The 22,029-nt window shown below is 44.2% G+C and overlaps 1 protein-coding gene across 1 annotated transcript in view; it reads left to right on the top strand.

The window, feature by feature from the left end:
* Positions 1 to 9,291: 9,291 nt before the first annotated feature.
* E2F7 (E2F transcription factor 7) overlaps positions 9,292 to 22,029 on the top strand; it is a 32,045-nt gene continuing 19,307 nt past the window's right edge. Inside the window, exons 1-4 of the mRNA XM_082636343.1 lie at positions 9,292 to 9,525; positions 10,203 to 10,286; positions 18,044 to 18,319; positions 19,643 to 19,811. Of these exons, the coding sequence (XP_082492469.1) occupies positions 10,203 to 10,286; positions 18,044 to 18,319; positions 19,643 to 19,811 (529 nt within the window). The 5' untranslated portion in view covers positions 9,292 to 9,525. The remainder of the gene's footprint in view (positions 9,526 to 10,202; positions 10,287 to 18,043; positions 18,320 to 19,642; positions 19,812 to 22,029) is intronic.

Below are 22,029 nucleotides of genomic sequence, written 5' to 3'. Positions count from 1 at the left end.
ACAAGGGGAAAAGCTGAAGATGATAAGATCAGAGGTGTAAAAAGAGGTCAAATCCTTAAGACCTTGTTGGCCATTGTAAGGACTTTGGCTTTTACTTTGAATTAGTTGGGGAGCCAAGGAAGTGTCTGGAGAATGAGAACATGACCTTTTAAGTTGGACCACTGTAGCTGGTGCTTAGGGATAATTACAGAGGGACAACAAATAGAGAGATCTATTAAAACAATCCAGGAAAAACAAACAAACAAACAAAAAAAACAATCCAGGGAGGAGGTGAAGGTGGCTTGGAATTAGGAGGTGGTGGTGGAGGCCGGGAGCTGTGTTTGGATTCTGGGTATGTCTTTAAGGTAGTGCCAAAGGCTCCTTGTCGGAAATTCAGGCATAAATGCTATCTATGCTTCTGGTTGGCTCACGTCAGAAAACTATATATGCATTGAGAGCAGAAACTGGCTCCGAGCAGCTCATAAAGTCCTTGGTGTCCTCTGTAGTGAAAAGGGCTCTGCCAATGCAGAACAGCATTATTGTTTCATTACAGGTATTAATAATTGATGTGTAGGGACTTCCCTGATGGCGCAGTGGTTAAGAACCCGCCTGCCAATGCAGGGGACACGGGTTCGAGCCCTGGTCCGGGAAGATCCCACATGCCACAGGCTCACAGTTGTGAGCCACAACTACTGAGCCTGCGCTCTAGGGCCTGCGTGCCACAACTATTGAGCCTGCGAGCCACAACTACTGAAGCCCGCGTGCCTAGAGCCTGTGCTCTGCAACAATAGAAGCCATCGCAGTTAGAAGCCCACGCACCACAACAAAGAGTAGCCCCCGCTCGCCACAACTAGAGAAAGCCCGCACACAGCAACGAAGACCCAACGCAGCCAAAAATAAATTAAATAAATAAATAAATTTATTTTAAAAATAAATAATTGATGTGTAAAAAGTAAACAAAACTAACTGAAGGTCTTATGAATGCTTTCTGAGCTACCCAGCCCATAACAACTTTTCACTGAGATTTAATACTATTAAAATATATTCATCCACAGTGCCGTCATTAATATTAACCATGAAACTGCCATGAGCCTGAGAGACAAGATTGCTTTGGGTTCTTTCAAACAGCCAACTGTGATTGTTCTAAAACAAACAAAAATGGCAGGCTACCACTTTAAATAGGAAAACGATCAAGATGTCAGTTTTATAGCCATGAAAGTCAGTGAAGCTTGACTCACAGACTGCATGGAGGGTTAACCTCTCTTACGTCTAACTGCATATTTAACAAGAGAATTATTAGATAATGGTGAGAGCAAAATTAATTTCTTACTATTGTACAAATTTTAATCCATCTCTTGCTTTTCCTTTTAAAATTTTAGTCCTATCGTTACAACATGTGGTATTCCTCTCTGGCAATATTGTCTGCTTTCCTCTCTTTATAATATGTTCTCAGTTATGCCTCAGCTGAGTTTGTAATTTTTAACTAGTTTAGAAGAGTCACTGAAAAAAAAAGGAATCCATTTACATAACTGTATTGTTTTCCAACTAGCAACTTCGCCTGGTTTAGGCTGACACTGACTAAGGTGGAAACTTCTTGAAATCTGTAATTGTTTTTTAAAAATGACAAGATTACAAAAGGTTTAGGAAAAGAGCAAACACAAAGTACCCTGAGGATACTCTAGCATCATGTCGCTGTAATTGCAAACATCAATAAAATATTTAACCATGAGACAAGAAATCAGTAAAATGGAAAAACCAATTCCAGAGTAAATTTCAGCAAGCTGAAGAAAATAATAAAAGTGGCCACATGGGAACATAATTAAACAATAAGAAATCCAGTAAACTGGGTGTTGGAAACAGGAAGAAGTCTTCCTTGAGTCAAAAGGATAGGCAGAATTTAACATCATCAGCTAAAAGCATGTTGAAAACTGAAACAAAGAGGAATTAGACACATACACACTCACAAAGGATACTAGACCAGTTTACTAAAGAGGTGTAAGGCCTAAGAGGGGAGAAATAAATGCAACAAAATATTAGACATTATTTGCAAAAAGCAAAACACATAAGGAATAAGAAAATATTCTTGGGACTTCACTGGCAGTCCAGTGGTTAAGACTTCACCTTCCAATGCCTGGGGTGTGGGTTCCATCCCTGGTCAGGAAGCTAAGATCCCACATGCCTTGGGGCCAAAAAACCAAAACATAAAACAGAAGCAGGGGCTTCCCTGGTGGCACAGTGGGTGAGAGTCCGCCTGCCAATGCAGGGGACACGGGTTCGTGCCCTGGTCTGGGAAGATCCCACATGCCGCGGAGCAGCTGGGCCCGTGAGCCATGGCCGCTGAGCCTGCGCGTCCGAAGCCTGTGCTCCGCAACAGGAGAGGCCACAACAGTGAGAGGCCCGCATACCGCAAAAAAAAACCCAGAAGCAGTATTGTAACCAATTCAATAAAGACTTTAAAAATGGTCCACATCAAAATTAAAAAACCAAAAACAAAACCAAAAAAACTTAAAAAAAAAAAAGAAAATATTCTCACTTTACTTAAACTACATAAAGCATAAGATAAAATAAAGGAAACTAGGCTGTCTTACAAATAAGGACTTACAACTTTAAAAAATAACATTAAACAAAAGGAATAATGTTTCGGCACTCCTTTGCACAAAACACAATCACTTTTAATGGGACTTTTATAACAGACAACATGTGGAGAGGAGAGAAAGAGAACTTAATTAAAGTAATTATTAAAATGTAGACCAAAAGACTATGTCCTAATTTGCAAGGCCTTACAGGTCCCTGTGCTAGATGGTATCATTCTTTATAGTAGGTGCAGCCAACTATAAGAACAAGTCTCTGTTGTACCATCATGGACATGGCAGTTTATTGGATAGGCATGCTGTATCTAGAGATTTTATCCACCTCAGATTTTATTCATATCTTAAATCTTTGACAAGAATAATAATCCAGGGATCCCAAACAATTCCATTAAGTTGGTCAAGCAAGCCTCCATTTTCTCACACTCCTTTCTGAATCTTTCTCCTTTTCTCAGGAGATTCTTTCTCGTCCTACCCCACTAGGAACATAGCCACCTCCATTCAAGCTTTCCTCCTGCCCCCAGTGTTACCTGATTCCACTTCCATCTGCCCCACTCAACTATGCCTGCCCTGAGCTCTCTCTCCTTGTAGGTCCTATTGTCTACAGACACGTTGATAAACTTATCTAAGTATAACGAGGACATTAATACACATCCACGAATTGGTCCTCTTAGTTTGCAACTAGAGGAGGAGAGAGGAGCATTTGGGGAAATAATTCAACCAAGGAGACCAAAATTTGGTCCAATTACAACGTCTCAACCATGGGGGTGGGGAGGAATTATGAGTATAACACAGTGCCTACCACCCAGATGTGGTCCCCAGCCTGAACGCTTAGGAAGAAGGATAATAAGCGAAAAACAACCACCAAGAGGGATTGTTCTCTGACTGCCTATTTCAGCACAGAAAGGAACTGACCCGATAAGACTTTGCTGGGGGGTGAGAGGACGGTGCAGATGGGGGCCAAGGCCATCTCCCATACTCTCTGGCAGCAGCACCAGCGAAGATCCAGATCTGGCTTCACCTGATGGCGGCGGCAGCAGCAGCTGGCGCCCTTGGCAGAGGACACGGGGGCATCACAGAGCATCCCTGACTTTCTGAGTGACAACAGCTTCCTCGGCAGGGGTAGCCAGGCTACGTGGAGACATCTGATGGCATGCGTCCCCAGTAGGGGCAGAAAGAAACCAACATATCGCAGTGGAGGCCGTGGGTATCAGGGAGGTTGAAGGTGTGACTGGGGGCGCCCAGACTTCACGGGAGAGGCAGGAGTGAGTCTCTGAACAAGGCTAGAAGGTCCAGTGTTGTATAGAAGGGATTACAGAGAAACAATGTTTTGTACTTTAAGGTTAACCCAATTTTCACCCCCAGGTGTGGTCTGAGGATAAATGTCTTAACATGCTACGTGGATGATGTTGCTTAAGTGACTACTCTTTTCAGGAACAGTCTGAATTTTAAGAGGGACTTCTTGGAGACAATACCTTAACCTTTGCATATCAACACTTCCCCCAACTGTTTAGTGAACTTGTGGGCTAATGTATCTCCATTTGGGCTCAATACGCTACTTGTCCAGTTTTTCCAAGGCTGAAGGCCCCTGTATATGATAAGATGGCTCTAGGTTAGGAAAAGATAATATTTGAAGTATTTAAAGTTATGTTTCCAGTCCCTGAGCCCCTAACCCCAAACTCTTCTTTCCACTTAACAGTGAAAACATTTTCATTTGGTCCTACAAAGCATTATAATGAAAAAATGCTATTAAAATAATGCTCTTAGGAAGGTATAAAAAGTTACCTGCAGCCATTTAACTCTAAGCTTAGAAAAATAAAGATGACAAATGTCAGTCTTCGGCCTGATGTTTTTTAACATTCTCATTATTAATGTATGTATGTACATAATGTAACATGATTAGTAGAGATGTGTCCAGTTTCACCAAATATGGAAATTAAAAACTGACTTCAGCAAACATTCTTACACATCCACACTACGTGATTAGGCGCCCGCAGCAAATAGTTTTAAGAGGATATCCTAAGTGTCCAATAAACACTTAGAATGACAGAAATGGAAGGTTCTTCAAAGGTCCTCCAAATCAGACAAACCATTTTAAAGAAAAAAACTGAGGCCTAGGTAGGCAATACCTTTTGTTCCACGGCCAAGCTTGATCTAGAACCTATGTCTCTCCACTACTCAAAGTGAATTCCTTCCCTTCTAGATAAGGCTCTGGAGATTAACGGGACGCCTGCCCCCCATTTTATCCAGAATCTCGGTTCCAGGGCAGTGGTCAATCTCCATTTTTACCCTCCAAACATTGAGGTCTCTCCAAACAACCACGCCCAAACCTGCAGCATAAATGTAGCATCATGTAAAGGGGTGTCCCACTATACACTCTGCATTATCACATTATTCCCAGAAACACCCAGCCCAGCTCAAAATCCATCCTATCTGTTGTGGTCTGAAATGTTACAGCACAATCCACTCCCTGCATCCTTGCCTATAACATGCACACATAAGTACACACACGCAAACATGCACACAAAATATGCCACCTTTTCATTAAGTGAGGACGCAAATCCCACAATCATTAAGGAAACTGACCTTGCTCAATAGTGCCCAGGATGACAAGGCATCTGTAAAGATAAAGAATGAATTCCCTCTGTTCCCTATGGGACATGTAACCACAGCTTAAGCAGCTCTCTTTGAACAGCTGGACATCTGGATGTCATTTGAGATGGGAGCCATATCTGCCCTTTGGTATTAATATCTTTTTTTTAATTGTTGCTAAGGCCATGAGTAGGAACCAATCATGAACTCATTCTCCTTCTGACATTGCTTATGGTCAGCCAAGAATAAATTTTCTGCCTTCTCTGAACCTGCAAGCAGTTAGAGAAGCAAATATATCACATTCCCAAACCCAGGAATAGCTGAAGACAAAGGCCATTTTAAATGGCAGCCCTCAGTTTAACAAGAACCATTAAACGGATCCACTCAGAGACCTCAGAATTGCCAGGATGTGAAGTCAAGGTCCTTCTGTTATCCATGTGGTGAAAAATCAGTTTCTAATTCCCTTCTGTGACTGAACTCTTGCGAACAGATGTTACACCAAGATGACTGTGCTTGCAGTGTAGAAAGAAAGGAAAATATCAGAGGAAGCTGATACATTAACTGGACAACTCAGACTAAATGACATGGATTGCATTTCACTACATTTATTCTTTCTGTAAAGTGTGATAAATCTTGAGATTCAGAACCCCAAAAGGGCAAAAGACTATTTGCAAGTTTGAGAAGGCATGCAGTACGTCTTGTATACAGAGGAATGTCAGTCATCTGTGTATATTCTGATCACAGCTCTTGCTATTCATTCTTCTGTTAACCTCCACCTGCCCATCAGATTTCTCATTGACAACCTCATCTCCTTCCAAAGACCAGTGATGATATAGCCATAAACCAGGAAGACTCAGCCCTTTGAAACCTCTGCATCGATTCCAGAGAGCAATACACCTGCCCAACTCTTCCTGTCCTCACTGATGGGACCTGAGGATCCATTTCTGAAACCACCGAGTCAGAAGCATCCAAAGGAATAGATGAATAACCATACAATTAGCATGTGCAAAGGAACAAGACACTAGGAATTGAAAAAAACTTAATACCCAAGTCCAATTCCAGATGAAGTACATTAGAAATCTCTGAGTGTGCCATTCAGGTATAGGTATTTTAAAAAAATCTCTCCAGGTGATTTTAAAGCACGGACAGGATCGAGAACCACGGGCTTAGCACAATACAGAACCCTAGGGACTGTGGCCACGTAGGTAATATTATACTGTTCCGAAGTCAATGATCTTTCAGGCAAAGATTATCGAGGTAGAACTGTAAAATACTTCAAATAGCATGAAACGTGGTGTGGCAATTTTAAAATATGGCCCCAAATTCTTTGTCACTTCTCCCATTGAGAAGTAGGGTATATGTCCTCACCTCTTAAATATGAATGGATCTTTGACTGCTTTGTTTCAAAAAGTACAGCAGAATTGATGCTATCTTAGTTCTGAGGTTACATCACAAAAGTGCACAAAGTAAAATTTCCACTTTGTGGGCTAGGAGACTCTTTTTGGAGCCCTGAGCCACCATGTAAGTCCAACCAACTTGAATCACCATGCTGTGAGGAAGATCAAGTCACATGGAGAAGGCACATTTTCTCGATGCCTGAGCTGAGCTCCCAGCCACCATCAGCTTAAACTGAGAAACTGACAGATTATTTACAATTCTGGGACTTGAAAACATCAATATAAATAAGTGGTACAATATAAATGGAGTACTGTCTCTGAATTTGCCCAACAAACATGCATTTTCTAGTTTTCTTCCAAATCTAAGATCACTCTTGCTTTAAGCAATCAATGAAATTACAGGTGTTTGAGGCTCCATATTGTTTTTCGTGTTCTGAATAGATAGAGGCTACATTTTAATTGAAATAGATGGAGAAAATACTCTGAAAATGCTAGGAAAAGGTCTGTAACATAAAACCGTCTAACTTCAAAGAAACAACCAATATTATTTTGAAATATTAGAGAAATGAATAGACTTTAATCATTGAAATGGTGATCTAGAAGGCTGAATGGGGGTCCCCAAAAAAGGCATATCCATGTCCTAATCCTTGGAACCGGTAAATGCTATCTTATTTGGAAAGGTCTTTACAGACGTAATTAAGGCTCTTGAGATGAGATCATTCTAGGTTGTACAGATGGGACCTAGATGCAATGACAGGTATCCTTTTAAGTGGCACACAGGAGAGATTTAAGACCCACCAAGAGGAGGCAATGTGACCACCAAGGCAGAGATCTGAGTGAGACAGCCATACATTCGTCAGGACTGCTTACAGCCACCAGAAGCTGGAAGAGATGAGGAAAAGATTCTCTTCCAGCGCACCAGAGGGAGTGTGGCCCTGCCAACATCTTGATTTCAGACTTCTGGCCTCCAGAATTGTGAGAGAATAAATTTCTGGCTTACCAACCAGTCTGTGGTAATCAGTTACAATAGCCAGAGGAAATTAATACAGTTGGGAAAAAAAAAAATCTTCATCTAATTTTCTGCTTCTACACAAGTGCAAAATTTAATAAATTGCAATTTTATTCTTTATAGTTGTCTCCTTATGCTTCTACTTACAAGACAGATTTCAGTTTAAAATATCATTTCTATTATAAAAGTGTCAGATTTTTATAACTATTGTTATTTTTCTTTAAGTTTAATATTTACCATGCTTTTTTTTTTTGGCTTTTTAATGTATGATCTAGCAGTGATTTTTAGGCTATATTTATCAGCAAACTAAATAGAGTACAAAGTGAAGCACTTGACTGAGCATTCTGAATTCTGCAGAAAGTTTGTTTAAGTACGTTTATATATTTAATATATAAATTCGGGAGGTGAGGGGTGGAAAGTGAAGCACTTGGTACAGAAAGGATAGTAAGGAGAATGATATCCTTGCTAGAAAGGATACAGTTTGTAGGGAAATGTCTGCAGACATGCTTTAAAGAAGGCTGGCAAATTCTAATAGTGGAACATCCTACAAAATAACTTACCAGTACTCCTCAACATTGTCGAGGTCATCAAAACTGAGGAGAGTGTGAGGAATTGTCACAGCCAAGAGGAGCCTATGGAGACATGGAGACTGAATGTAATGTTGTATCCTGGCACAGAAAACAGAACATTGGATAAAAATTGCGGACACCTGAATAATGACTTTAGTTAAGAATAATCTAGAAAGATCGGTTCATTTGCCAAACGCACTACACAGTAAAGACGTTCACGAATAGGTGAAGCTGGGAGCCAGACATGCGGGAACTGCCCGTGCTATCGTCACGACGTTTCTGTAAGTTTAAAGCTGTTCTTAACGTCTATTCACACACACACACACACACACACACACACACACGGCTGTCTCTATCAACATTCCTATTTTAAGTAAGAAACTAAGGTTGAGGGAAGTGAAACATTTCATACAAATCAGCAATGTTGAGGAAATGTTCTCGACTTTCCCAGAATGCTAGTCCACACTGCAGAGAGTTATTTAATAAGGCAAATTATGGGCGATGTTCTGAAAAGGTAACAACACCAGTAAACTTTTCTGGACTTGCAAAGAAAAAACAGCTGGTCCTGCTGGCAGTCGAGTTTCCAGAGCTAACTGGCGTGCCATCTGCTCGCAGCACAGAGTGGTAACCATGGTTCACGTGTCACACCAGCGTTCGTGTTAAGAAGTTTGCCTCAGCAAGCCTGGACAACTTCGCTTCCGCGCAGGTTGCTGGGGGGAGGGGTGGCGGGCAGCATCCAGAGCGTGTATATCGTTTTTCCAAACTCCATCTGCTCTCCCCTCCCCAGGCTGTGCCCGCGGTCTCCCCGCGCCGCAAGCCTCTGGACGGGCGGGTCTTTTACGCATAACAAAAGAGTCCTCCTCCTCCTCCCGCCGTCCCGCGCCGCCCCCACCTTGGCTTCCCGCGGCCGCCCGGGCCCGCGTCCCCGTCAAGAATTGGCTCCCGGGCCCGAGGTTTCCAGGTACCCGGAAGGGGGAGGGGGCGAGGCGGCAACAATTGGGCGGGTGAGGTCGAAACGCGCGCCCAGGAGCGCCAAGACTCCGAGGGGCGGCGAGCCCGGGCCGTGCCGCCGCGCGATTGGCCGGGGCAGCCTCGCCGGCCGTCGCTGATTGGTGGATTCTCAAATTCGGTCTCAAGGCGCCAGAGGAGGTGTTTTAGCGGGGACTGCGATCCGGGGCTGGAGTCGCGCTCGGCGTGTCGGAGCGCTGGCGCTGCCCGGATGCCGCGCGGTCCCCGCTAGCGCAGGGCACTCGGAGCGGGGAACTGCGCGCCTCGCTTTCCCCGCCCGATGTCGCCGCCCGGCTGCTGATCGACTCGCCCAGCTGATCCCGCGCTGCTGTGGGGTCGTGGAGGTCCCGGTAGAGGCAGGAAGGCTCCTTCGCAAAGGGGGAGTAAGTAGCGTGAGGCCCCGGCGCTGGCGGGGAGGCGGGAATTGGGGCTCGGGGGACCCTCCCGCCCCGGCTGCCAGCCTGCCACCCCTCCCCTCCACGGCTGCCTCAGGGCCAGGCGTGCGAGGGGTGTCTGGGCTCCAGCTCTCCCTCCGGCCGGGCAGTAGGGAACTTGCCCTTCCTCACGATCTGGGGGTTTCATTGGAAAGGTTTATATTTGGGGTCTGCTCAGAGGCCTGGGAAAGGGCTGCGCTGAGCGCTGAGTGGGTTTGGTCTAGCGATCAGGTTTCCTTCCCCCCTGATTCAAAACCCCTCGAAGCCGAATTCCTCCCCGTTCTTTGCGCCAAAATTAACTGACCTATAGGAGACCCTGTGCTTTCTGACAGATTTGCCCGACACTCTCCTGACTTGAAACTTAATTTTGTCCTGTTGCTTTTCATTAAAAAGTATTATTTTTGTCGGGTTTTTTTTTCTTCCCAATTTCAGTAATTACTAAGCACACTTAAGTGTTTGTGCTCGTTCGTGTGCGTTTCGGAGAGTTGGAGTGGCCACAATCCTGAAAATTCCCAGGATGAGTTTAGGGAGCGGAAGTTCATGTTCATGAGCAAGTAATAGATATTTTTGTTGAAGGAAAGAGTATCCAATTTAAAGTCATTTTCTAATGTAACTGTGCATTACAGATGGAGGTAAATTGTTTAACACTAAAAGACCTGATCAACCCCAGACTAGATTTTGCAATTGAAGATGGGGAAAATGCACAAAAGGTAAGTGAACTTAAATACCTTAAGTTCTATCATATTTAGGATGGTGATGTCTAATTCACTTCAGGATTCCAACATGCCACTTGTATTTGTCTTATGAACATAATAACCTTGATGAACATTTTAGGACTATGCTTTTCTCTTTTTTTTTTTTTTTAATGGAGGAGGCATCCAACCATTATTGTTGAATTTCTCAGTCATTGTGCAGTGGTTAGATGTAATGTTGAAACTGACTTATATGAATCAAAGATATGCTAGACACTGCAATCAAAAGTTTGTAATAATTGTAGTTATCAAGAGTAGAATTAGCTAATGCTGGGCAGGAGTATTAAGCCTCAGTTCCCAGGAAAATAGACTTTGTTACTCTAAATGCTAGATTATTAAAGTGCAGTGAAATGTTCTTCATCCTGATGGACCAGCTCCTAGAGATGGTTTCATTCTCCCAAGAGCATGACGGGTGTCTCCCATATAGGGAGATAAAGTGACTGAGCTCACCAAGGACTCTTTGACTATTTTACAGTGTTACTGCTGGTTTTGCACTGAGCTTTCCCTTGTGGTTTTTGCATGCCTTGTGATTTGTAAGACAGTAGTAGCGTCTTCAAGAAACATTACGAAGTGAACCAGCCATAGCAGTGTCTAAACAGGACCCATGTCAGCACAATGCCCTCACCAGCCGGTGCCCTACCAAAAAGGTATAATAGCTTGTTAGTAGCGAACATCTAAGCATTTTTGGGCAGAGGCAAGTAGATATGACAAACCCAGGTTTAGAAAGTTTAAATATCAATCTGAGCATAGCAACTTCCATAGGCATTGAACTTCTCTGGTTCCTGGGCTTAATTTTAGGCTTAGCACCCACAATGAAATTGCCTGGTTGCAAAGCACCTGTTATATGGGCCTTTGAAGAATACTTGACAACCGTTAATTTTGGGTAGGTGTGAAACTGTATGCTTTTTCGCGTAGGGGTTTTTTTCCCCCCAGCATTTGATTTATTTTTGTTAGGAAAAGAAGTATACCAAAACATTATTCTTTTAAAGAGCATTTTTAAAGAATTCGCTATGCCATCTGAGAGTGGCAATGCCCAGACTTTAAAGTATATATTCAGAGTTTTGGCTTTGGGAGTTTCAGAACAAAACTTTTTGTTTTCCTTCGTAGTTTGGATGGGACAGCCTTGAAAGAATGTGTATACATTTATATAAAGTCAAAGTGTCCACCTCTTTCCTTCTGGGTCGGTGACTTTTTATCATGCCTTCAACAAGGGTACTTCTCCTACTCTAGTTAGCCCAGTAAGTGCTGTGCCCAGCTGAGCTTTCATATTTTACTGGGTGAAGAGAAAACCTCAAATGACGCCATAGAGATTTGGGAAAGTGGTTAAAATGTTTGAAATAGAATACACGAGCAGGGCTTATTTCACCTGTCAAAGAGACGGCAAAGGAAGAGAACAGAGTGCTCCTGCGAGATGCCAGGCTGGGCTTTTGTCTCTCTTTTCACATTGCTGTGAAGTAAAGGAAGGAGGATTTCTAGGGCTGCCGAGAACATGGGATTTGGAGTCAGAGAGATCTGGATTTGATTTCCCGCTTTACCATTTGTTAGCTTCATAACCTCAAATAAATATTTATTAAGTCTTTCAACAAATATTTATGTTTCAGGGGCTGGGGGTACAGCGGTTGAATAAGTCTCCTAGCTTCCCTAAGCCTATTTTTTTCTTCCATAAATTGAAATGAATAAGTAGCCTCTCCTCTTTGGGTGTCTGTAAAGCACCCAGCAACCCATACTGTTCACACCTTACTCATTTGAACTGACAGCCCAAAGATGAATATGATGCAGGCCTGGCCCTCGGTTACCTGAGACACTTTCAGGGACTGAGATGTAAAACTCACCAACTAGACTGTGATTTGGTAAGAGCTATAGGAGTGGGAACCAAGTGCCCCAGCAGAACAGAAGATTAAGAAAGAAACTCATGGGGAGTCTAGAGAAAGTTGGAAAGCTTCACAGAGGTAATAGGTGGGCTGAGGACTTCAACTATAAGGAAACAAGAAGGAGTAAGACGGTCATTATAGGCAGAAGAATCTATATGAGTATATGTGCTGTGGACATTCAAGAAATGTTCAAAGTTTCCAGAGTGGCCAGAAGCTAGTGGTACTTCTTTTTTTTTTTTTTTTTTTTTTTTTTTGCGGTACGCAGGCCTCTCACTGTTGTGGCCTCTCCCGTTGCGGAGCACAGGCTCTGGACACGCAGGCTCAGCGGCCATGGCTCACGGGCCCAGCCGCTCCACGGCATGTGGGATCTTCCCGGACCGGGGCACGAACCCGTGTCCCCTGCATCGGCAGGCGGACTCTCAACCACTGCGCCACCAGGGAAGCCCTAGTGGTACTTCTTGAAACCCTCTGGTGGGTGCCTGGAACAGTATCCTATGGGTCAATCAGCATTTAGAGGACTTATCTTTCTTGACTGTCTGATCTTCATTGCTCAAGATCTATAGGTAGGCATGCATCTTCTTACCACTCACGGAGAAACTTTTCTTTAAAACATAAAGGAGTTTTCAACGCCATTACCCAATCTTACTGTGCCCAAGTTGTGAGATTATAAGCAAGACTCTTCTCTTCAGTTGTCTACAGTGCATTTAGGAATGACAAAAGTAGAAAAAGGATGGTTTGGGATGAAGCGGTGGACAACAAGGATTGAGCTGTTGGGAGGGCTCAAGATAGCACTTGAGCTAGGGCTTGAAGGGATGAGTGCTAAGACTTAGGCAAGTAGAGAGGAAGGAAACTAGTAAAGAAGTAAGTCAGCATGGTAAATTTGGGGACACGCCTAGACTTAGTGGGCATGGGTTTTCTTTGAAGGTCATTCATCTTTTGGGAGTGGTTAAAAAAGGTGAGTTCAACTTGAAGCATATATTTGTACCCGTGTGATTACAGGTAAATAAATATGTGCAAGAGGCAGTTGGTTGCCTGATCTGGGAACTCACGGAAAGTCCTAGCCAGATACAAACCTGGGACTTAACAACATACAGGTTGGTTTTAAAGCCTTGTACATGAGTGGGTGAGCTGCCCTGGAGATAGCAAACAGGGAGGTGTGGACGGCTGAGTTTCTAAGAGTGGAAAAAGAGGAGCCAGTGAAGGAGGCTGAGACGGAACAGTCAGAAGAGAACCAAGAGAGAAAAAAGTGGTAGCTCAGAAGGACAGAGTTTTTTTTGTTTTTTGTTTTTGTTTTTTTGCGGTTCGCGGGCCTCTCACTCTTGTGGCCTCTCCCGTTGCAGAGCACAGGCTCAGCAGCCATGGCTCACGGGCCCAGCCGCTCCGCAGCATGTGGGATCTTCCCGGACCGGGGCATGAACCTGTGTCCCTTGCATCGGCAGGCGGACTCTCAACCACTGCGCCACCAGGGAAGCCCGGACGGAGAGTTTTATAAAGCAAATAGTCAACAGTCTTAACCATTGCAGTGAGGTCAAATGCAATATTTTGCCATTGACTTGTCAACTGATAGATGACCTAAGTGAGAGCAGTGGATCAGAGCGGACTGGTGGTTCGAGGAACCCCCTGGGAGACAGGCAGGGGAAAGCCCTCCGTGGCTTACTCATTCTGGAAAGTGTGCTCTGAAGGGAAGGAGAGTTTTTAGTCAATAGCTAGAAGGAGACGCCTCCTGACGTGCCTGTCATATTTGCAATGAGTCTTAAACAGTAGGTCGGGTTTCAGTGGGCCAAGCTCAGCCCATGGCGTTAGAGTCAACGTGATGGTGTGAGCAACGGCTCAGGTGTGATAAAATTCAGGACAGGTTTGAAGAAGAACAAGTGGACTGTTTGGGCAAAATGTGGAACGTGCATGAGATGGGACCGGAAAAGACGTTGGCAAAATGTCACCAAGGGCCTTGAAAAGGCTGATGACTATGTACTGTTTGTGGTAACATGATCAAAGCTGTATCTGAGACAGAAGCAAGACTAGAACCAAGATCTTCTAATTACCAGCTCCTTTCCATGTCAGCTTACAGCTCAGTCATAATGCTGGTATAATAAATAATGATGATGATGATGGTGATGAACATTTGCACAGCACTTCACAGACTACAAACTGCTTTCACTCTCATTATCTGATCTGATCCTCACAGCAACTGCATGGCAGGTAAGCCAAGGTGCATCACCTCCATTTGCACATGAGAACTGGAGAGCCTGTATCCTGGGGACTCTCTCCAGGCCCTCTCTAATTGAAGAGGTGATTTCCAGGGTGTTGCAGCTTGACTTCCTGGCAAGCAGATCTGACATGGAGGTTAGTGTGCAGGTGCTTTATTAGGGAGTGCCCTGGGGATGGGTGCACATTTAAGGGAAGGGAAGGCAGCAGAATTAGACAGACGGAAAAGCAGAGCTGCAGAACAGTCTCGGTGGAAGTTGGGTTTACCCCACAGGGAGTTCTGGGACGACCCCTTGGAGTAGTCCTGAGTCCGGGTAAGGGGGCCAAGCTGTTAAACGTCAGTGCTGCCTCTCCCAGCCACTGAGGACAGTACCGGCCTCTCGGGAAGGCGTGTGATCCCGGATGAGTCAACCCTCTTCGGCCAAAGCGTGAAGAGGCTTACTCTTGGCATTACTCCAGCAGCTGGGGAAATGAGTCCTTCATCCCAGAAGTGAGCCAGGTGCATCCCAGTGTCCACCACATGGCTGGGTAGCCTTGCTGGAAAGCCTTGGAGATACATAATTTGGTCTGAACCCCTTATTTCAAAGATCTGGAAACTTGGGCCCAGACAAAATGAACAATTTGTGCAGTATCAGAAAGACATAGGGTGGAGTCAAAAACCGCTGTACTTCTGAACTCTCATTCCAATCCCCTTTCCTTTGCCTTCTACAGTGTCAGTATTGCAGGATAGACAGACGGATGGGGCAGGGTGTGATTAGACTGCAGCTGACTTTCTGCTCACCTGAAACCTCAGAAAACAATTTGCTTGGCATTTTTTTCTGTTGAGTAGAGGTGTGATAACGATCGTAACCTACCACGTGACGTAACTCCCCTCCTACTTTAAGTATTACTTAAACTGTAGTGAAACTATGTCAAAGTGCTGGAGGAAATAATTCATCTGAATTGCTCCTTGGTAGCGAAAAAGTAGGAGCTCAGTGTTCCTGGGAGGACAGGTGCCATGAGGGCCGTGGAGAAGAAGGATGAATCTCTGCACCTCAACAAGCCTGGGACACGCCCTCCACCGTTGGGATACCTTTTGAAATAACTAGATAATCAAGGCCCTGTGTTCCTTGAGCACCTGCGAAGGGGAAGGCATTGTGCCAAAAACTGTGAGGAATGGGACGTGTGGAACTAGCTCCCTGACCTCCAGAAGAGCACGGTCTCGTCAGTGAGACAAGACACACGCCCAGGAAGTTAAATAGCAGTACAGTGTGCTATGTTATATTAGCTCTGAGGGCCAGGATGGATGGTAATAAAGAACAGGAAGTGGAGCGGGGGGAGAGAGAATAGCTTAGTTTTATTGAGTGATCACTATATGCCAGGAACTATTCTCATAACTCTGGAGATCAGTGTTTTTATGAACTTCATTTTCAGTTGAGAGAATTCAAGTGAGAAGGGAATTGCCTGCTCTCACCCTGCTGATAAGTAGCAGAGGCTGGTAAGCTGGCCCTACCAGCCCGCGTGCAGAACTGCTTCCCATGCTGCCTCTCCATAGAGGCTAGTGGAGATCCGTGGCCTGCTGGATACCTTTTGTTGGAGCTGCGAAAAAGATAACTCCCTCCCAATTCACACCCAGGACAAGCTTACTTCTAGATGCAGAATTTTGGAAACTTCTGCTGTCAGCTATTTCCTGCCTTACCAATGACTTTTATACTGAATGAGGTTGTATGTGACCTTGGGCAAGGCACCCTCTGTGTGCCTCAGTTTCTTCATCTGTAGGCTAGAAAAATACTACCTCGGTTGCAGGATTGGATGAGGAGTTAATAGGTGTAAAGTGCATGAAACAGGTATCATGTGTAGCACGTAATATGCACTCAGTACGTTCCCTTGTGGAAGACTTCATCAGAGTTGTATACTAGTAGGGATTTGTTAAGAGGTGTGAATAGATGCACTGCCTCAGGCTGGACGCTGACTGCGGCAGTGGCATGAGAAATCGTCACCCCCATCTCCACACCTTTCCTGCTACCCTAGGACAGAACCTCACCAAGGCTAGCTGGCAGCTTCTGCTGATCCAGAGAACAAGAGTTGGCCTGTTACCACAAACTCCAGTTTCTCCCAAACCATTTTTTTTATTTATTTATTTTTGGCTGCGTTGGGTCTTCGTTGCTGGTGCGCGGGCTTTCTCTAGTTGCAGCAAGCAGGGGCTACTCTTCATTGTGGTGCACGGGCTTCCCATTTCAGTGGCTTCTCTTGTTGTGGAGCACAGGCTCTAGGCGCACAGGCTTCAGTAGTTGTGGCACACGGGCTCAGTAGTTGTGGATCGCAGGCTCTAGAGCGAAGGCTCAGTAGTTGTGGCACACGGGCTTAGTTGCTCCGCAGCATGTGGGATCTTCCCGGACCAGGGCTCAAACCCGTGTCCCCTGCATCAGCAGGCAGATTCTTAACCACTGCGCCACCAGGGAAGTCCATCCCAAACAATTCTTTTTCCTTCTTGATATGTTGCTCGTTTATAAGAAAACACTTTTTTTTTTAAACCACTGTTCAGCCAACATCCAAGCATGCAATAATCTATAGAGTGATATTGTGTACAGGAAAGGGAGTGACAAACATGTCATTCGTCCACCTTCCTAATTTTGTAAAGACACTATTACCTGGAGGTGAGTTCAGCTATGGGAAGAGCAGAATCTTTCTGGGTTTGAATGACAAAAACTTATTTTAGGGGAAAGAAATTTGTTTCGGTAACTTAGTAATTCCAAACGCGAGTTGTGTGTACTTAGTCCTTTTTCTTAATGGATTAAGGGACCCATCATTCATCTTTTCTTTTAATTATCTAAGACAGTCTACTCAAAGAGTCTGGGGGAAGGTGCTAGGCCACAAACGATTACCAAGCTGCAAAACATTAAGAACAGAACTTGAGAGTTTAGCACTTAGAAACCTCTACAGTAATTCCGTTGATCTTGCCCCTGTGACATCTAAGCCTGTGGTCAGTGGTCTCTTCTTGTCGAACAAGCTGTAGGTGAAGTTGAGTGGCAAACTCAAGGGGAGAGTGATGTGATGGGAGTTGCATGTGAGTCCTGCGAAGTAAGACCATGTGTCAGAGTTTCCGGGAGTTTTCAGTCTGTGAAAAACCCTGGTCCTTCCCCGGGGGTAGTTTGAGACGCGCTGCTCTGGGGGAGTGACCCTAGATAGCTGGGTGGCTTGAAATGTGGCATTTTGTTGGATGCCCTTCCATTAATCTGTCCTGGTAGTTGCTCTGTTAGCACTGGTGGACGTTCAACAAAAGCATAATTGCTCTTCTGGTTGGTGCAGACTCGTAAATAGTGTTTAAAACATATGTCACTTAGAAGCAATATGGGCTCAACCCACAGTTGCTCTGATTATCATCCCCGCCTATTACAGGCATCCACCAGTGACGCATAACACTCATGACTTCTTTCACAGAGGTGCCGTGAAAAATATGCTTAAAAGGAGTAGCAGCCACTCTTTGGTTCCCATGGATCCTTCTGTTTATTTTCATTGGTCCTATCCTGATACTTTTCAGCCCTGAACATATAGGTCTGTTTGTATTTTCATGACTCAGTGAATAATGGGAATAAAGTGTACTCTTAGCTGCTACCTGCCCTCTCTCATTTTCGCTAAAAGGTCTCTTTTTTAAAATAGGAAAATATATTTGTTGATCGCTCAAGGATGGCCCCAAAGACGCCAATAAAAAATGAACCAATTGACTTATCGAAACAAAAAATCTTCACTCCAGAAAGAAATCCCATCACTCCAGTTAAGCTTGTCGACAGACAGCAGGCAGAACCATGGACACCCACCGCTAACCTGAAGATGCTCATTAGTGCTGCCAGCCCAGACATCAGAGACCGAGAGAAGAAAAAAGGACTGTTCAGGCCCATTGAGAACAAGGACGACGCGTTTACAGACTGTCTGCAGGTAAACAGGCTGTGCTCCGAAGACCTTTCATAGAATTTGTAAATGTTTACCTGATTATTAAAAAGTCACAGAATTCTCAATTTTTTGGTTACTATTGAGTCAAAAGCAGTACTCCACTTAATCTTTTTATTTATTTACAGCTGAAGTGGAACTCTTATTCTATATCTCATTTTTCATAATGAATGCTTTCTTTTCTTCTGTATGATACTGTCTTCACCAGTACACATTTTTAAATGATTAATTTTTTAAGCAATGATATTTAATAATTTTGATTTAATGAAGAAATTTGGATTTTTTTAATGCTGCCCTGAATTATAATTTTTGCTTTGATTTTAAGGGTAATATTAATCTATGTGTTTTTGACTTGGGGAATTTTATCATTCTCATGTATGTTCAGTTCGTTGGTTTGGGGCTTTAAAGTTAAATCATCTTTAAGTTACCTGTCCTGTAGGGAACCAGAGCTACTGAATAAGCAGCATATCTATACTTTTAAAAAAAGTTTTTCTTGGGGCTTGAATTGAGCCTTTTTCAAATGTGAGTTGATAAGACAAGGACACTAGTTTAATGCACTTACAATAAGAAAGAATAAGGAAGAATAAGATTTAGCTCCCCCTGTTCAGTTCCATCAACCCTTGGTAAACTGTGAAAAATAAAGAGTTTGGTGACACAATGCAGGCAAGTACATCTCAGATTTTCACATTATAGGAATTACACAGGATCTTAGGAAGAGACAGATTCTGATACACCCGGTCTGAGGTGAGGCCTGAGGTTTTCTGTCTCTTGACATGCTCCTGGTGTTGCTGATCTCAGTCCAACAAGCACGCTAGTATAAATCAAGGCTGTAGCAACCTATAAATGACTGCACTGTTCTTTTTTTTTTTTTTTTTTTTTATTTGCGGTACGTGGGCCTCTCACTGTTGTGGCCTCTCTCGTTGCGGAGCACAGGCTCCGGACGCGCAGGCTCAGCGGCCATGGCTCACGGGCCCAGCCGCTCTGCGGCACGTGGCATCTTCCCAGACCGGGGCACGAACCCGCGTCCCCTGCTTTGGCAGGCGGACTCTCAACCACTGCCCCACCAGGGAAGCCCTCATTTTTTATTTTAGACAGTAGACTCAGCCTCAAATCACAAAGGAGGAAAAGTTCAGTTCAGAGAAAGCAATAGGTAAAATGTTAAGAAAATTAGATTAGGAAATGTATTTTAACCAGAATCTAGGATGGTATGGATTTGCATGTTCCCCTCCACTCGCCAATACCACCCATTGCAATTTCTCTGTTAAGATGTTAACTGTGACATTTCCACCCCCCTCTGTCTGCCCTCTGTAGCTTGATGTTGTTGGGGACAGTGCTGTGGACGAATTTGAAAAGCAAAGGCCAAGCAGAAAACAGAAAAGTTTAGGACTCCTGTGCCAGAAGTTTCTAGCTCGCTATCCAAGTTATCCACTGTCAACTGAGAAAACTACCATCTCCCTAGATGAAGTTGCTGTCAGTCTCGGTATGTATCGTGGGATCACCTGGAGGCCTGTCTCCAGTTACGGTGAGAAGTTGATTCCTCGGCCAAGCCAAAGGCTTCAGATCACCTCCTTTACTAAGTAAAGAGCTGACCCTCAAAAGAGTGAGGACAGGAGCAGGTAGAGCTTTTCTTCTGTCATCATCATTATGCATAGAATTCCAGGGAGCCTTTTAGGCCTGGGGGTCAAACAAATATTTGGTTTTCTTAACCTTAAAAAATATGTTCACAGAAGACTCACATTACAAATTAATATCTAATATCTTAATTCCATGTTATTTCAGACAGACTCAAAAGATATTTAGAAATATCCTTCTGTTTATTTTTTAAAATGCTTCAAAGAGTTCAGAACTGGTGTTATTTTTGTTATAAAGCACGATTTGAAAGCAAGAGCATTATGTTTGAAGCCCTGTACTGTGACCTTCACAGCAAGTCTGCCCAACTAGTAAAGGCACATCTGGATATAACTCAAACAGCTAAGCCTTATAACAAAGAGGAATACACGCGTTCACACGGCGTGGGTGTGTGTAATGTGCAGTGGTGTCTGGACTATAAATATGCAGACCGCTGATTCAGAATAGAGACTCCTAGTGGACGTGGATTGCAGTTGGTTTCAGTACGAACATACTGTTGACAAGTAAATAAGTAGAAATCACATGATTTGAAGATGTCAGAGTGTCCCCTTAAAAGATTAGGAGGGTTTGCATACAGGGGGAAAAAAGGCTCGAAGAAATCAGCCCAGTAGGCTTTATGATAGAGTATATTTTTAATTTGTTTATTAGTTCTATATCTTCCAGTAGCCCAAAGAATGTGACCCAGTAGATGATGATTACTCTGAATTATTCAAACTGATGGCTAAAAAGATTTTATTTGCTGGAAATTGAGGTAATGAGGAACCAGTGTGTTGTGATGGGAAGACCATGGTCTGCACTTTGAGTAAGACAGAGATAGATTTGAAGCCCAGCTCTCTAATTTATAGACTGTGAGAGCTTTAAAAAGTTAATTATTCTTTTCTCAACTACAGCACAGGGACCATAGCACCTACCTTGCAGAAACTTAGAAAAGTTGGGGATAATGTCAGTAACATGCCCAACTCAGAGCCTGGCTTACTCTTATTGCTACGTGGAAGAGTTTCTACTCAGCTCTCATTAGAGGTACTCCCCCCACCCCCTCCACCATCCTCAAGCCATCCTGTGATCCTCTACAGCTAGGAGGAAGCCGAGGGCTTTGACGGGGAGCCCTTTGAGAACCCAGAAGTAGAACACAGTATTCTGGCATTGGTAGCAATGAAACAAGAAGGGGAAAGTGAGCCAGCTGGACAGAGGCTTCGTGTAGACATAGCTGAGGAACTGCGTCCTGGAAACCAGTCTTAAGAAGATGAGGGTAGGGACTTCCCTGGTGGCGCAGTGGTTAAGAATCCACCTGCCAATGCAGGGGACACGGGTTCGAGCCCTGGTCCGGGAAGATCCCACATGCCACGGAGCAACTAAGCCTGTGCACCACAACTACTGAGCCTGCGCTCTAGAGCCACGAGCCACAACTATGAGCCCTCGTGCCACGACTACTGCAGCCCGCGCGCCTACAGCCCGTGCTCCGCAACAAGAGAAGCCACTGCAGTGAGAAGCCTGTGCACCGCCACGAAGAGTAGCCCCCACTCGCCGCAGCTAGAGAAAGCCTGCGCGCAACAACAAAGACCCAACACGGCGAAAAATAAATTTAAAAAAAAAGAAGAAGAAGAAGATGAGGGTAAAACAACAGATCATACGATGTCTTTCTCATTGGGGTTCATGAAGCCACCTTCCTCCATATACCCAGGCCTCATCGAGAGTCCTTGCACTGACATCAGTGCAGAAGACAAAAGATTAGATGTTGGAAAGCTACCTTACAGGTCCCAGGGAGGACAGAAGACTGGGATCCTACTCTCATATGGGCTGTAAATCCCCATGTTATAACCGCCTGGAGCAGAATGCCAAAGATTTTTGCAACAGCTTCCTGCTGACACAATTTCCAAGACCTGCCAGATGAACTTGCCATCTCTCTTCACGTGAGATCGTAAAAATGGAGTCCCTTCCTAGAAGCTGTTTCGGGGTAACCATCTCTTGGGATTGAGTCTAAACTCCTGCTCTATCCCAGGTCACAAGCTCTAAGACCATATTTTAACCAAGGATGTGCAAAGCATTCAAATTGCATTCATTCCCAGTTT

The sequence above is a fragment of the Mesoplodon mirus genome (genome assembly GCF_964341445.2).
Source record: "Mesoplodon mirus genome assembly, chromosome: 11".
Classification (NCBI taxonomy): domain Eukaryota; kingdom Metazoa; phylum Chordata; class Mammalia; order Artiodactyla; family Ziphiidae; genus Mesoplodon; species Mesoplodon mirus.
The sequence above is the reverse complement of the archived record's forward strand: the minus strand, read 5'-3'. Positions and strand labels throughout refer to the sequence as shown.